Source organism: Chanodichthys erythropterus, chromosome 11 (genome assembly GCF_024489055.1).
Source record: "Chanodichthys erythropterus isolate Z2021 chromosome 11, ASM2448905v1, whole genome shotgun sequence".
Lineage (NCBI taxonomy): Eukaryota > Metazoa > Chordata > Actinopteri > Cypriniformes > Xenocyprididae > Chanodichthys > Chanodichthys erythropterus.
Window position 1 is genome coordinate 34,488,513 of NC_090231.1, and position 16,300 is coordinate 34,504,812.

The 16,300-nt window shown below is 36.9% G+C and overlaps 2 protein-coding genes across 3 annotated transcripts in view; both read left to right on the top strand.

Moving 5' to 3' along the window:
- tmed3 (transmembrane p24 trafficking protein 3) lies at positions 1-3,204 on the top strand. Its single transcript, XM_067399540.1, has 3 exons — positions 1-244; positions 453-698; positions 784-3,204. Exons 1-3 carry the CDS (start codon positions 101-103, stop codon positions 1,021-1,023), a joined length of 630 nt encoding a protein of 209 aa, XP_067255641.1. The 5' UTR covers positions 1-100; the 3' UTR covers positions 1,024-3,204.
- A 1,235-nt stretch (positions 3,205-4,439) lies between these two features.
- Positions 4,440-16,300, top strand: part of frmd5b (FERM domain containing 5b) — a 28,467-nt gene continuing 16,606 nt past the window's right edge. For both annotated transcript variants that reach the window (XM_067400816.1, XM_067400818.1), the window contains exon 1: positions 4,440-4,541. In XM_067400816.1, coding sequence (XP_067256917.1) covers positions 4,440-4,541 — 102 coding nt within the window. The remainder of the gene's footprint in view (positions 4,542-16,300) is intronic.

Consider the following 16,300-nt stretch of genomic DNA (forward strand, 5'->3'; position numbering starts at 1 on the left):
TTCAAGCTGTCAGAGCGTTCAGCAAACCAGCTACAACTCAATGGAGGAGGCTCTCTGTGCATTGTAAAGAATAAGTTCAGTTTTTTTCCAGTTAAACATCATGAGACACCCTTGTCTTTTACTTTTGGCTGTGTACATAGCCTTTATAAATGCCACCGAATTAACTTTTGAATTGCCCGACAACGAGAAACAATGCTTTTACGAAGACCTGGAACAAGGAGTCAAGTTTGATATAGACTTTCAGGTAATTGATTCTTTTTTTTTTCTTCTTTTTGCAATGTTGTTGTTTTTTTATTCATCTTTTGCCAGTCCAGGTTTGTTGATAATTTTCTACAAACACTTATTACCGAGATTTTGCTGCTTCAGAAAATGTTAAACATTGTTTAACAACTGAAGATACGATGTATTCCATAGTCCCAGATTCCAGTATTAATACTTTCCTTTGTATCCAGGTTATTGCTGGAGGAAACTATGATGTTGACTGTTTTGTGACAGATCCATTGAATAACATGCTGTATCAGGAACGAAAAAAGCAATATGACAGCTTTTCCCATACAACAACCATGAAGGGAGTGTACAAGGTCTGCTTCAGCAACGAGTTCTCCACCTTCTCTCACAAAACGGTTTACCTGGACTTCCGATCTGGAGAGGATGATAGATTATTGCCTGACATGAACAGAGCGACAGCTCTCACACAGGTGAAACCACAAACACCATGCACTCACATACAGCATGCACTCTGCATATATGCATTTGATATGAACCTCTGAATAAATCATGCAGATGGAGTCGGCCTGCTTGTCTATCCATGAGATCCTGAAAGTGGTTTCAGACTCTCAGACCTGGTATCGTCTTCGAGAGGCTCAGGACCGACTCAGGGCTGAAGATCTGAATGAGCGTGTGCACATTTGGTCCATTGGGGAGACCATCATCCTGTTTGTGGTCTGTATTGGCCAGGTGCTTATGCTTAAGAGTTTCTTCAATGAGAAGAAAGCCAGTGTTGCCACCAGCACAAAGACCTAGATCTCTAGTCTTCTCTCCTTTAATATAATGAGCTGATTCATTAGTCTGGTCCCCTTAAAACAAGCAGTCTTGACTGTTGCTTACAACCAATAAAAAATTACCTCTGTCAAACAAAATGCCTTAATTACAGAGTAATGTAGTAAAAGCTGCACACAAAACTGTTTACCTGGACTTCCGATCTTTCATTATATTGTGTTAAATATTCAAATTGGCCTCCATGTGCATTGCTCACTGTTGCAGTATGAAAATTGACCTGCTGAACCTTTTATTATGCCACATCTGACCAATGTTGATTGTTTTGTTCAAAATGTATTTTGTCCACTTAAAGTGTGCGTTTGTCAACTTCAAATGCATATGTTTTGACATACTTTATATAGAAAACAAAGAATAGTTTGGTAGTTTTTGTATGGTAACTATGACAATATGGTAAGGTATGATTATGTTGCCGTGTTGAACCTCTGTTTTTCTATTTAGCGAAGCCCTTGTTTGTTTATCCCACATTCAAAACAGACAAATCCATGCAGGTGATTTATTTATATGTATAGATATATCTGGCAAAATCTGAAATGCTTATTAAAATTTATACTTTTTAACCCTTAAAGGGGTCATGAAGTGAGAAATAAATATTTCTTTAGTCTTTTTTTTTTTTGTTAGAGGTCATTGTACTATAAAAATATCCTATGAGTTTCAGAACTCAATACTTCCTTGTTAGTCCAAAAACAACTTTTATTGCAACCAAGCTTTTGATTTAGTCAGATTATGCCGTAATAGTGCGATGAAAGACCGTCTCTGCAGAATTAGATCAACGCATACTTTGTCATCGCATCTTTGGCCCCGCCCACTGGCACATTAGTGAAGTAGAGAGAGCTGCAAGATCACTGGACTAAAAATAATGTTACCTTCTGAAGGATCCTAATGCTAGGAAAGTGGTTATTCATTTTCAACCATGTGAATGCTTTTTATTTATTTGTTCAGTACATTTCACTGTGGATTCTTCGGTTAATCAGTCGCAATTTCGGCACAGGCTTTGCAAACAGACTTTTACTGTAAGATATGGATCTGACGGTAATGCCACAACATGCAAGTAACCTTGTTAATTCTAATGCTTGATCTTTGATCTCTGATTTCTGATATGTAATGATGTATGTACAGTCAGACGGTCTTTGTCTCAAAATCGTTTATTAATGTTTATGTCAGTAAATCAAGCCAATGACTAACCTGCCAACTTCATATTGTTCCTCTTAGTAGCATGCATGAGAAAAAATAAGTTGTTTAAATTGCGATTAAACTATACCTCCCTTTATAATTGCTGGTGCTGTCACAACGTGAACTTATCAGTAACCGAGTTCAACTCTCACCAAAACTCCCGTTATAATCGATGATGCTGTCTACACTGCACAATGAATCTCTTTATTTACATCTTATTTGCACTGTTAGTTATGATGAAAGCCTTCGTGAGTGCAGAAATCGAGTTGCAAAGACAAGATCACTGCGTTCATGTGTTCAACAGATGCTCTTCGCTGCAACCTTACCTGTTACAGGAGAGTGAGGAGACTATCTAAATATGATGCTATAATCAACACTTTCCATGATAAATTAATCTCAACAGCTGTAATACTGTAGTAAAAATGTAAAAAAAGATTTTGAGAGTTCCACGTGTAATACATATTTCATATGCAAAGATGTTAGCCAATCATAGCTCTGGGTGTTTACACTGAAGTCTCACAGCAGACATGCCCTTTCCAACAGAGCGTTCAAACCAGAGGGCTAAAATCGGGGTAGAAAAATTGCCTTTTGTTTCTAAATTATGACAATTTTTGATGTTAAAAAATCATACTTACATTATAAGTGCAACTCAGAAAACATTAGAAAAAATAATAAAATGAAGTTCATGACCACTTTAATTATAAATCCTGTCAAGTGCCACTGCATGCACACAATTTGTTGTTGTTTGTTGTTGGGGGGGGGGGGGGGATATGAAACAAGGGCTTACATCATGTCTGTTACATATTTTTGACTTTAACTGAAACATCAACTTAACGTGCAATTCAGTATCTATTTTATAGACATGTTTCATATTCCTCAAATATTTGTACTCTTTCTTTACCTCACCCCATAAAATTATGATTTGTGAATTCATTGATTATTATTTAGTACCTTAAATTGTGTTGTTTATATTACTGCCTTATGTAAATTGAAAAATTAAAAGCTTTAAAAGTTTGATTTTATGCGTCATCTTATCATCATATAATTAAATATTAAAGCGATAGTTAAAGGTGCTAAAGAGGATGTTTTGTTTTATACATTTTTGCAATATTACTGTCTTTACTAACTGATAAAAGACTATTTATTAGGTGCACTGAAAGTAATAATATTAATATACATCATCTGTGCACGAGGTAGGGCCTTAAAAACATCAGCCAATCGTTTACGTGATCATCGCGTAAACGATTGGCCCTCTGGCTTGTCAATCACTGCCGTGACGTTCCTTGTGAGAGACGAGCGCGGCTGTGCGCTCCAGTAACTTTCCACACTCCACAGGCGCCGCATGCGATGTTTTTGTCAGGAGACGGGAATAACAACTGCAGATTATGAGTTACCTGCGGTGAGTCCGACATAATGAATCCACTAACACGACACAGCGAATGCCGGTGGTAAACACTCCTGTTCCAATATTCCTGCACGAGTTTTGGGAGGCGTTCCCTCGAAATGAGCTGTGAAGGAGGGGGGCTGTTCTTACGCATGCGCTCATTTCAAAAACTCACTAACAGTCTTTGGTTTCTCAGTCGACGAAAAAATCCTCTTTAGCACCTTTAAGAAGATGCCAACTTGATACCAAAAATGATTCTTTCACCACCAGGGGATACGTTTTTAATTATTTATTATGGGAAAAACTGACTTTTTTTTTAAAGGCCTACTTATTGATGTGAATTTTATCATGGAATAGGCTACTTATTTGGCACAAGAAATACCCTCTTAACTGTGTGAATATAATATCAGATGTAAACAATAATGCAAAATACATTTTGTTAGACAGAAACTCAAGTTATTATAGCGTTCTTTCTTATGTTTTTAATAAGTGTTAATGATACTCCATCATCTACACAGTTATGAACATCGACTCTCACTGCCTTTCAGTTTATGAATACATTTCGCCTCAGCCCTCCCTTGAAATAATGCATGAATATGGATGGGCTGTTGTGCCTGAGTCTGTTCAGTGCATTGGACTACCTCCAACGTTGGCATAAAACCACCAACGGCAGAGGAGACCACACCGTCCAGTCCGAAGGATAATGATGGGGAGGAATGACTCAAAAGGGCTTCTGATCACCGAGAAGGGTCTGTCTAGCATGTCTGCAGTGAATGACATGTTGCGCTCGTCCTAAACGCTCGTGCGTCTTTACTGACTGGCCAATATGTTGAGCCGACTGATGAGTGGCAGCGATCGGACTCTTGACAGGGAATTCAACTGCACAGTGCGACTGCTGGACGACTCGGAATACACTTGCACGGTTCAGGTCAGTATTAACATGTTTTCATCATCACAAGCGGGTGATCCCCATCACCGACACACGTGTCTTAATGCTCGCGCTGCCGATGCTGCGCATTCAAGCGGGAAAATCCGCGAGCATCTGTACGAATCTGGACACTGCACAAGGGCTGCAATGCGTAATGGCTAATTAACGTATTACGAAATTTCCTTGATGAATGAATCAGCGCTAGTTTCGGTGACCCGTCTGTTTCCTTTAGAGAGCAGCGGGTCACCTGTCACGTAGTGCCTGCCGCCAGCCCGAGAGACCTGAGTCACATTCTCAGTGGGAAGAGGCACTAGTGGAAAGGTTTCATATATTAAATCGCCTCTCGGGGGAAACTATCCACGATAACAGCTGCTGAAAGATTGTTGTCGCCTGCGTGCAACACTGTAATGGTGATTCAGTAGCTTCTTGTTTGGCAAAACACTGTCGTGCAATTCAGCTATGTTTCTAGACAAATTCCCAGACTGTTTCAATAAACTGTCAGCTTGATACATTTAGAGAGATGATTTGTTTGTTGTCTAAGGCAAGCCTGAATGGAGATTAATTGATTAAAATGGGCCATTAATGCCTTTTACTGAGTTGTATATGCATTGCTTCATCATTGTATTAGGTGAATAATTAAAAACAAAGTTTAGGGATTGTTATAATGAGTCATCTTTATCATATTATCATAACAAAACCATTGGCTGGGAAGAGATGCTAAGTTGCCAAGAAGAGCAGTGATTTTGATTTTTTTTTTTTTTTTTTTTGTACATACAGAGGAGCATGAAAAGCTAGAGCAATGAAAATGTCTCAGGTGCAATGAAAGTGTTAGGCATGTTTTTATTAATGGGTTTCCTCCTGGGCTGAACTATTCACAGATGTTCAGAATCAACAACAGTTGCTGAAAGATTGCAGTAGCTATATGTGATACTTTGGTGTCACAGCTGCTCTGGCTATAAAAGTGAAGACTTATAAATTGTCAGTGATGGATATTTTGAAGCTCTATTTGACAAAGAGGTCAACACAATTGACATTGTATTTTGGGCTAAATGCTTAAAAAAGTAAGTTACTTATATATGTATGGTCATGTTTCTGAAATGGGGTTAGGTTTAGAGTTAGAGGGACATTTTACCATGACTGAACTCCATATGAGCAAGTTACCGAAGGATTTTGTTTGATTAAATTCAGAGCTCAGCTGAGGCAGAATTCTTAAACACTGGAACAAAATATATCCTAAGTTTATGGATTTGGAATAGTATAAGCGTTCCGTTTATAAGATACATACACACAAGATTTGACAACCACAAAACCAGTCTTAAAGGGATAGTTCACCCAAAAACGAAAATTTGATGTTTATCTGCTTACCCCCAGTGCATCCAAGATGTAGGTGACTTTTTTTCTTCAGTCGAACGCAAATTATGATTTTTAACTCCAACCGCTGCCGTCTGTCAGTCAAATAATAGCAGTAGATGGGAACTTCAACTATAACAGTAAATAAAACTTGCTTAGACAAATCAAAATTAAAACCTGCGGCTCATGACGACACATTAATGTCCTAAGACACAAAACGATCGGTTTGTGCGAGAAACCGAACATTATTTATATAATTTTTACCTCTAATACACCACTATGTCCAATTTCGTTCAGCTTCCTGTTAGTGAGGTCAAAAAACGCGTTCTGAAGACGGAAGTGATGTCTCGCCCATATACTTCAATGAGCGCGAGACATCACTTCCGTTATCAGACCTCACTAGCCGGAAGCTGAACGAAGTTGGACATAGTGGTGTATTAGAGGTAAAAAATTATATAAATAGTGTTCGGTTTCTCGCACAAACCGATCGTTTCGTGTCTTAGGACATCAATGTGCCGTCACGAGCCGCAGGGTTTAATTTGGATTTATCTATGGAAGTTTTTTCGACTCTTATTGTTCAAGTTCCCAATCACTGCTATTATTTGACTGACAGACGGCAGCGGTTGCAGTTAAAAATCATAATTTGCGTTCGACTGAAGAAAAAAAGTCATCTACATCTTGGATGCCCTGGGGGTAAGCAGATAAACATCAAATTTTCATTTTTGGGTGAACTATCCCTTTAAGTCGCACGGGTATATTTGTAGCAATGGCCAACAATACATTGTATAGGTCAAAATTATCAATTTTTCTTTATGCCAAAAATCATTAAGATATTAAAGGTTTAGTTCACCCAAAAATGAAACTTCAGTTATTAATTACTCACCCTCATGTCGTTCTACACCTGTAAGACCTTTGTTCATCTTCAGAACACAAATTAAGATATTTTTGATAAAATCTGATTGCTCAGTGAGGCCTACATTGCCAGCAAGATCATTTCCTTTTTCAATGCCCAGAAAGCTACTAAAAACATATTTTAAACAGTTCATGTGACTACAGTGGTTCAACCTTAATGTTATGAAGTGATGAGAATATTATGAGACAATATCTAGTGATGGGCGATTTCAAAACACTACTTCATGAAGCTTCAAAGCTTTACGAATCTTTTGTTTCAAATCAGTGGTTCGGAACGCAAAAATCACGTGATTTCAGTAAACGAGGCTTTGTTACACCATAAGTGTTCTGAAATTTCAATGATTCACGTGACTTTGGCAGTGTGATACATGCTCCGAACCACTGATTTGAAACAAAAGATTCGTAAAGCTTCGAAACTTCATTTAGACATTTTTAAAGGTGATTTTCTCAATATTTAGACTTTTTGCAACCTCAGATTCCAGATTTTCAAATAGTTATATCTCAGCCAAATATTGTCCTATCCTAACAAACATCAATGGAACACTTATTATTTAGCTTTCAGATGATGTATAAATCTCAGTTTAAAACCCTTATGACTGGTTTTGTGGTACAGGTTCACATATGAAACATTAACTCTTGGAATAGTGCATTTGGCAGTGGTTGTCATTCATGGTACTAGTTGTGTGAGGTCATGTTTGTCGTATGTCTGGGAATATCAGCCTCAGATTGTGACATTCCATTGTCCTTGGAATTCTGTGTGATGCTGTGGTCTCCATGGCAACAGGCCGATTCTATCATCGGTTCCCAGCTGCTCCTGCTCACGTCAGACAGGATATGAGCACACGTGTGCAAACGCACATACCCCTCTGTTACACAGGATTCACTCAAACATGGCAGGTGTACATTGCAAACAGAGACAGTTCTCTTCTGTCCTTTCCTCCCCTGTCACACTTGGGATCGTCCTCTGTAATTGATTGATCAGGACAGTGGAGTTTGGTTTGTGATGAAATGCTTATTAGTGAAATATGGCCTCTCTCTTTTGAGAGACTGCTGACTGGGTTTGGCTCCTGGCAGTCACATATCAAGAGACCAGATATCTGAGACACTCACACATATACCTTCATTACAGAGCTCACCTTTGTGTAGGTCAGCGGTTGCCTCTCAGCTATATTTGACTGCTTATTGTTTGGCCACACATACTACACGCCTGTCAAATGCCAACTATTCAGATGATTAAATTATAATATGTTATATAATTTGTTCACTGTACCATTCTTGACTTATGATATCTGGGCTGCATTGTTCTAATTAGCATTTCAGAATCATAATTAACTTGATATGAAAGTACCAGTTGTTGAGGGCATGTCCTCAGGAAGGCATATCTTACTCAGATTGCTTCTTTTTCTTCATATCTCACAGTAGCATGCATGAACACGAGGCATTGTGATTTGCAGTTGTTTTCACGGGGGTGGCATCTCGTTTTCTCTATAACACAAATTATCAATGATTTTTTATGAAGTCCTTTGTGGAATGAAAACAATGGTATTGTATTTTTCTGTTCCATTTCTTTCCGATGGTGTTGTATTTCATGGGGAAAAGGGTGAAAAGATGCAAAGATTGTGGTGTATAAAATCTGTGTTTTTTGAGTGATTAGATGAAGGGTTATTGATTACAGGACTTGTGTCACTCTTTATCTCTAGATATCAGCAAACCCTCATTTTCATTCAACACAGATCCAGACAGTTATCAGTGAAGTGCACAACTTCACTTAGAACCAGGATATTTCTTTTCCACAATACATATATTATATTACACATATTTAGGAGTGTGCTTATATCAGATTAACAGATGTTAAGCTCTTATGTGGAGCATTTGTCTGGTTCAGCACATGCAAGTACAGTATGACACATGGGTGGCAAAACACCTGGAGATATACACAGCAACAGCAGCAAGATGATAAATAAGGCAAGTATTTTGTTTGTTTTTTTATAAGTGTGCTCATGATTAGAAGGGAGGCAGAGTTCATGTCAGAAACTACAAGTAATGTCTGACACTAGTCATCTCAGTATGTTCTCAGATCTCCATTCACTCGAGATTAAATATTCGAATCAGCTCCGTATCAGCAGCACAAACAAACAATATTAATAAATGATGCCTTTCAGGTCATGAGAAGGGAAACCTAGTGAGGGGTAAAGGTGTGATTTGTGTAACTGTACGTGTGTGTTTGTGCATGAGAGAGAAAAAGAAAGAAAGAGAGAGAGAGATAGAGGCATATAAATGGTTCAAATGGTTCTCTTGATAAAAAAGCAGGCCCGCTGCATAAACTGCTAAAACTAGTCTTACAAGTTATCACATTTTTGTTCATAACATTTTCAAAATGTAGATTGGTCTAATTTGATACCAAAAAGTAAGACTTATTGCCCCTTTACTAACTGCTAGTTGGTCGTAGTACAAACATAATGGCTATGTTTATGCAACTGGCTGAGGTTATTGCTTATTAATCAGTGCATATACTTTTGAGGAACAAAATGTGTTCATGTGTATCGTGGAAAATAAATATTCTGGTTCTAATTGAAGTTGTCGGCTTTATGATAAATGTTTTGGTTTGTAAATATTTAAAAACAAATGTGTGTGTGTACATATATATACGTACAGAAAGTATTCAGACCCCCTTACATTTTTCACTCTTTGTTATATTGCAGCCATTTGCTAAAATCATTTAAGTAAATTTTTTCCCCTCATTAATGTACACACAGAAAAACACAGAATTGTTGACATTTTTGCAGATTTATTAAAAAAGAAAAACTGAAATATCACATGGTCCTAAGTATGTGCTTTGCTCAGTATTTAGTAGAAGCACCCTTTTGATCTAATACAGCCATGAATCTTTTTGGGAAAGATGCAACAAGTTTTTCACACCGGGATTTGGGGATCCTCTGCCATTCCTCCTTGCAGATCCTCTCCAGTTTTGTCAGGTTGGATGGTAAACGTTGGTGGACAGCCATTTTTAGGTCTCTCCAGAGATGCTCAGTTGGGTTTAAGTCAGGGCTCTTTACCTCTCTCACCAAGGCTCTTCTCCCCCGATAGCTCAGTTTGGCCGGACGGCCAGCTCTAGGAAGGGTTCTGGTCATCCCAAACGTCTTCCATTTAAGGATTATGGAGGCCACTGTGCTCTTAGGAACCTTAAGTGCAGCAGAGTTTTTTTGTAACCTTGGCCAGATCTGTGCCTTGCCACAATTCTGTCTCTGAGCTCTTCAGGCAGCTCCTTTGACCTCATGATTCTCATTTGCTCTGACATGCACTGTGAGCTGTAAGGTCTTATATAGACAGGTGTGTGGCTTTCCTAATCAAGTCCAATCAATATAATCAAACACAGCTGGACTCAAATGAAGGTGTAGAACCATCTCAAGGATGATCAGAAGAAATGGACAGCACCTTAGTTAAATATATGAGTGTCACAGCAAAGGGTCTGAATACTTAGGACCATGTGATATTTCAGTTTTTCTTTTTTAATAAATCTGCAAAAATGTCAACAATTCTGTGTTTTTCTGTGTGTACATTAATGAGGAAAAAAATGAACTTAAATGTTTTTAGCAAATGGCTGCAATATAACAGAGTGAAAAATTTAAGGGGGTCTGAATACTTTCCGTACCCACTGCATATATATATATGTGTATATATATATATATATATATATATATATATATATATATATATATAAACACAAAATGTACAAAAAAAATATAAACATTTATAAAATGTTGCGCAGAAACAGTCCTAAATTTGACCTTACGATCATTTCTCTGAAACTTAATGAACGTACACACAGAAAACAACGCCTCTCTTTCAAATGTGAAATGGTTTCAGTTCTCCATGTTTTAAACAACACCTAATTAATGTCATTTACATTTAAAAGTTCACTAGTCATCGTCCAAATCCTTCGCGAGCTGCAAGAATAGCTTATATTTCCAAATACCTGCAATAATCTGACCCAGAAATGTGTGTAGGCTACGTCTGCTCAGACCTTGACGTGGCTAAGCACTTTTCCACGTCAAATATGAGCGTTGGCATAGATTTAAGCGATCAAAGACACTAAGATCAAATCTGTGCATATGCACGCTTTATAAATGAGGCCCCTTGCATTTTCTCAAAAATAAAACTCTCTCATCAGTTTTTGAAAGTTTTCTTGGCCTTCCAGTCTTTTTCCGTTCCATTTAGGTTCCTGCTATTGCTCATGTGTAAGTGGAGGTCACTAAATACTTGCCATTTTAGCCTATAAATGCTGTTTTTTTTTTCCCTCACATTTTTTAATATTTCATACTACAAATTTACTGTATTTTGTGGTTATATTCTAATAAAGAGACTGAGAAATAATTATGGTCATAATATTATTGCTAAAACAACATCTAATGGTGGTGTAAGACTTTTGCACAGTACTATCTATCTATCTATCTATCTATCTATCTATCTATCTATCTATCTGTCTGTCTGTCTATCTGTCTATCTATCTATCTATCTATCTATCTATCTATCTATCTATCTATCTATCTATCTATCTATCTATCTATCTATCTATCTATCTATCTATCTATCTATCTATCTATCTATCTATATTATGGCTTGGGAATGTTATTGGAAATGTAATTTTTTTCTCCTTAATAGTCCATCAGTTGTTGTGCTGAAGAGTAATAAGAAGAAGAGTGGAAGGCTTTTTATAAGCTCAACTAACTGTGTAATTTGTAACATGACCGTAGGGTATGGCTAGTTCCCCTGCCTCATCAGATCAAACTCCACAGTCAGTCATTCTAAATATTCTAAATCAACACATGTCCATGAACAATAGAAAGAATCGAATAGAAATTTCATAGTGGCATTGATATGATGTGCAGAATGAAAAAGATCTTTATTTTTATTTTGGTTACTCTCAAAGTATCTGATGCAAATTCCTGTAGCTCAAATAGTAGAGAATCATGGTCGCAACACCAGAGTCATGGGTTCAATTCCCAGGGAATCCATGATCTGATAAAATGTTAAATTATTCATTAAATTGAATAAAAGTGTCTGATAAATTAATAATGTAAATTCACCTACTTATTGAAATCACTTGTCTTATATGACTTGTATGGTTACTAAAGGATGTACCAGCAGCATGCCAGTCATCTCTATGACAATGTCAAGGTATTATTTGTGTGCCTACTTTCATTTTCCAAGTCCTCTTCTCACACTCCCTGCAGCAGTGACACTACATGTCTTTCTGACTTTATTCCTGACTTGAGCTAATGTTACCAGACAAACAACAAACCAAGAACTAGATAATCTGAATCTCTTGTCTCCCACAATTTAGTGTGCTTGCCAGTATGTTGAAATGTGAAAAGATAACATTATAGCTGTCACAGTCACGTTCAGTTTGTTTTGGTTTTCATGGACTTTGTTTATTTTCGTTCATCATGTGTTTCTTTATTCTAGTTTCCCGCCACTCATTTGTTACCATGGACACTAACACTCTCATCACAACTATTCGTCTTTTAGTTAATCATCTCTGTGTATTTAAGTTCCTGCCTGTGTTCTGTTCGGTGTCCGGTCACTTTTACTTTTTTTGTGTGTTACTCTGCACTTTCGGATTATTAAACTTTGTGTTGGAACTTTACTCCTCTGCACATCAGTGTAACAATATAGCTCACTCACTGCTATTTATTTATTTTTTGTAATAAAAAACATTGCTGTTATATATTCTGTGTATAATAGTTGTTTGCTCAGGTTCTCAGCTCAATATTGAATTCTTGCCACTATTTTGCTCCTGCTCAAATACTGCTTGTAAGATGAATCTCACTGTACTTGGTTACTTCAAAGCAATTAAATGTTTGTATTAATTAATTTTTTTTATAAATAAATATAAGGGCACTAATTTCTTTCAAGTTCATGTTAAGCCAGTCTCATTTGACTGAAATTGTCGGTTTCCAGGTTTCCTGTAAAATAAAACATTTTTTATTAAGGTGCCATCGAACGTTTTTTTTTACAAGATGTAATATAAGTCTAAGGTGTCCCCTGAATGTGTCTGTGAAGTTTCAGCTCAAAATACCCAATAGATTTTTTTTTATTAATTTTTTTAACTGCCTATTTTGGGGCATCATTAACTATGCACCGATTCAGCACGCGGCCCCTTTAAATCTCGCGCTCCCTGCCCCCTCTGAGCTTTCGAATATAATACAGTGCATTTACAAAGTTCACACAGCTAATATAACCCTCAAATGGATCTTTACAAGATGTTTGTCATGCATGCTGCACGCATACATCGATTCCTGTGAGTATAGTATTTATTTGGATGTTTACATTTGATTCTGAATGAGTTTGATAGTGATCCGTGGCTAAAGCTAACATTACACACTGTTGGAGAGATTTATAAAGAATGAAGTTGTGTTTATGAATTATACAGACTGTAAGTGTTTAAAAATGAAAATAGCGACGGCTCTCGTCTCCGTGAATACAGTAAGAAACAATGGTAACTTTAACCACATTTAACAGTACATTAGCAACATGCTAACGAAACATTTAAAAAGACAATTCACAAATATCACTAAAAATATCATGTAATTATGGATCATGTCAGTTATTTTTGCTCTATCTGCTATTTTTCACTGTTGTTCTTGCTTGCTTACCTAGTCTGATGATTCAGCTCTGCACAGATCCAGACGTTCTGCCCTTGTCTAATGCTTTGAACATGAGCTGGCATATGCAAATATTGGGGCGTATACCCCGACTATTACGTAACAGTTGGTGTTATGTTGAGATTCGCCTGTTCTTCGGAGGTCTTTTAAACAAATTAAATTTATATAAGAAGGAGGAAACAATGGTGTTTGATACTCACTGTATGTAATTTCCATGAACTGAACTCTTGTTATTTAACTATGCCGAGGATAATTCAATTTTTAATTCTAGGGCACCTTTAGGCTACTGATATAACTGGATTCATCTCATATGGCTGTGCATATTTTGAAATATATGTTCATTACATTTTATTTTAGTCATCATTTACTTGCTTAGGTAAATGATGACTGATTTACTTACCCTCATAGCATTCCAAATCCATTTGGCTTTCTTTCTTCTGGAAAAAAGAGAACATAAAAAAAAAAGTTTTGCATAATGTTGACGATGCTCTTTTCCATAAAATAAAAGCAAACAATGAATACAGGTTATTAAACTCCAAAAATTCAGGATTTAACAAATCATATTTGCTTATTGCATAAAAACGCATTTTAAAACTTAATCGACTTCTCTGTAAGGTTACTATTATGTGGTAGAATTGAAACTGATTTCTCCTTTGATTCTAACCTTCTGCATGCTGGGGAAATAGGGGAATATGTTGCTGTAGAGTAAATCTTGGCCATATGCTGTTGGGTGTAGATCATTTTGTCTCTCAGATCACTCAGTTCAATACATGCTCCAGTGCAGCTGTCTAAATCATGATGTGGAAGGTTTGGGGTTTTGCATATAAAGAATTTAAAGTATAAAGCAAGAGAGAGGGAACGTTTTCATTAAGAAGTTCCCCTTACATTACTATTTTTAGTTGTCAAGTAGTAGCAAGCAAGCAATAACCAGAGTCTGCTTTTCACCAAGAGAACCATATGAACCATTTATATGCCTCACGCTTTCTCTCTCACATGCGCAAACACACACACACACACAGTTACACAAATCACACCTTTACCTCTCACTAGATTTCCCTTCTCATGACTTGAAAGGCATCATTTATTAATATTGTTTGTGCTGCTGATACGGAGCTGATTCGAATATTTAATCTCGAGTGAATGGAGATCTGAGAACATACTGAGATGACTAGTGTCAGACATTACTTGTAGTTTCTGACATGAACTCTGCCTCCCTTCCAATCACGAGAAAACAAAATACTATACTTGGTTTATTTACCATCTTGCTGCTGTTGCTGTGTATGATATCTCCATGTTTTTCCACCCATGTGTCATACTGTACTTGCAAGTGCATAAGTGCTTATAATGTCTTATAAGCCAGTCTGCTACAGTAGTTCACATCTGTCTGTTTAGTCCTGAAAGCTGCTGTTGTGACCCTGATTCCTCGCCTTCCTGAACTGCTTTTTGCAGGTAATGATTATTTTAAAATCTGACTTTCCTCTATCACACAGCTCTAAAGCTTTCTAAGATGCCTTCAAAGTGCCTTGTGATTGTTAATATTTGATTGAGCTCTGATGTCTCCAGAGAGATTCTGAAATATTAAGCTCTCTCTGGAGAAAGAGACATAATGCTTGAACTTAAACAGAAGACAGACCAAATGCTTACACCCTCTCTCCTTAATTGTCCTCTGACTGCCACTGAAATTATTGCCACAACCAGGGCTTGATCTAAAAACTTATTCTGCAATGGTGGTTAGAGATGCATTCCCATAACAATAAGATTGCCTTAATTAACACAACAATCCCAATACAGCGGCAGTCGTTTGGACTATATCAGTGTTTAAAACCCCTTTAAAGTGTCTATATCAGTTGTACCCTTTAAAAAGGTTCTAAAATGTACCATTTCAGGACTAATATGTACATTTTTGATACCAATATGTATTGAGGTACTGATGAAAGGGTACCACCCCAGTGACAGCTTTTGTACCCTTTTTTTCTGAGAGTGAATGAACTTTATTTTTGCCTAAATGAAAAGTTTTGGCTTTGGTGAAAAATTCATTTCAGTGTAAATTTGACCTATTTACAAATATTATTTTTGATTTTGCCTTAAATTCAGTCACAATGTGCAAACATTCACTCTTAATCCTATGCCTAATATTATGCAAACGGCTCCTATAATGTTTCACTCACATTCTTTTCAAGATTCCGTAAATTATATAGTGAAATTTGATTAAAAAAACAGTAATACATCACTGGGTGTTACTGTCCATTTAACATTTATATAGTGAAATAGTAGTTGTCAAATATTAAATGTTTATCTACTTTATATCTAACCTATTATATCTTATATCTTTCCTCTGCTTCTTTGATTGGGAAAAAAATTGGTGATATCACCAGTGTGAATTTGGGTAACATTAAAGCCATTATGTGTGGACTTCGGTGACCTGTTATGCTGCCTTGTCGGATTTGGCGACCCTGCTGTAAACGTGCAGCTATTCACATCAAGAAAAAACACTTTCTATAAAATACAGGAAGTTAGACTCCACTAGAGAAAATCTGAGTAACATATAAGCCCTTATATGTATAATAGAGGCGGTAACTGATTTTGGTAACCTTTAATGCTGTTGTCGGATTTGGTGACCCTGCTGCATATCTGCAGCTGTTCACATCAGGCAAAAAGATTTCCAGGACATTAATTACAATAGGTGAGTCACCACCAGAGTGAATTTGGGTTACATTAAAGCCATTTTGTATTGAATACAGAGGGGTAACAGATTTAGGTAACCTCTAATGCTGCGTTGTCATATTTGGCGACCCTGAGAAAATCTGCAGCTGCTGTTCACATCAGACATCA

Bases quoted from the DNA above. Each gene is read 5' to 3' on its own strand.
- tmed3 (XM_067399540.1), top strand. From the start codon at position 101: ATGAGACACCCTTGTCTTTTACTTTTGGCTGTGTACATAGCCTTTATA. The intron at 245-452 runs GTAATTGATTCT...CTTTGTATCCAG, and splicing joins AGTTTGATATAGACTTTCAG to GTTATTGCTGGAGGAAACTA. The intron at 699-783 runs GTGAAACCACAA...TAAATCATGCAG, and splicing joins GAGCGACAGCTCTCACACAG to ATGGAGTCGGCCTGCTTGTC.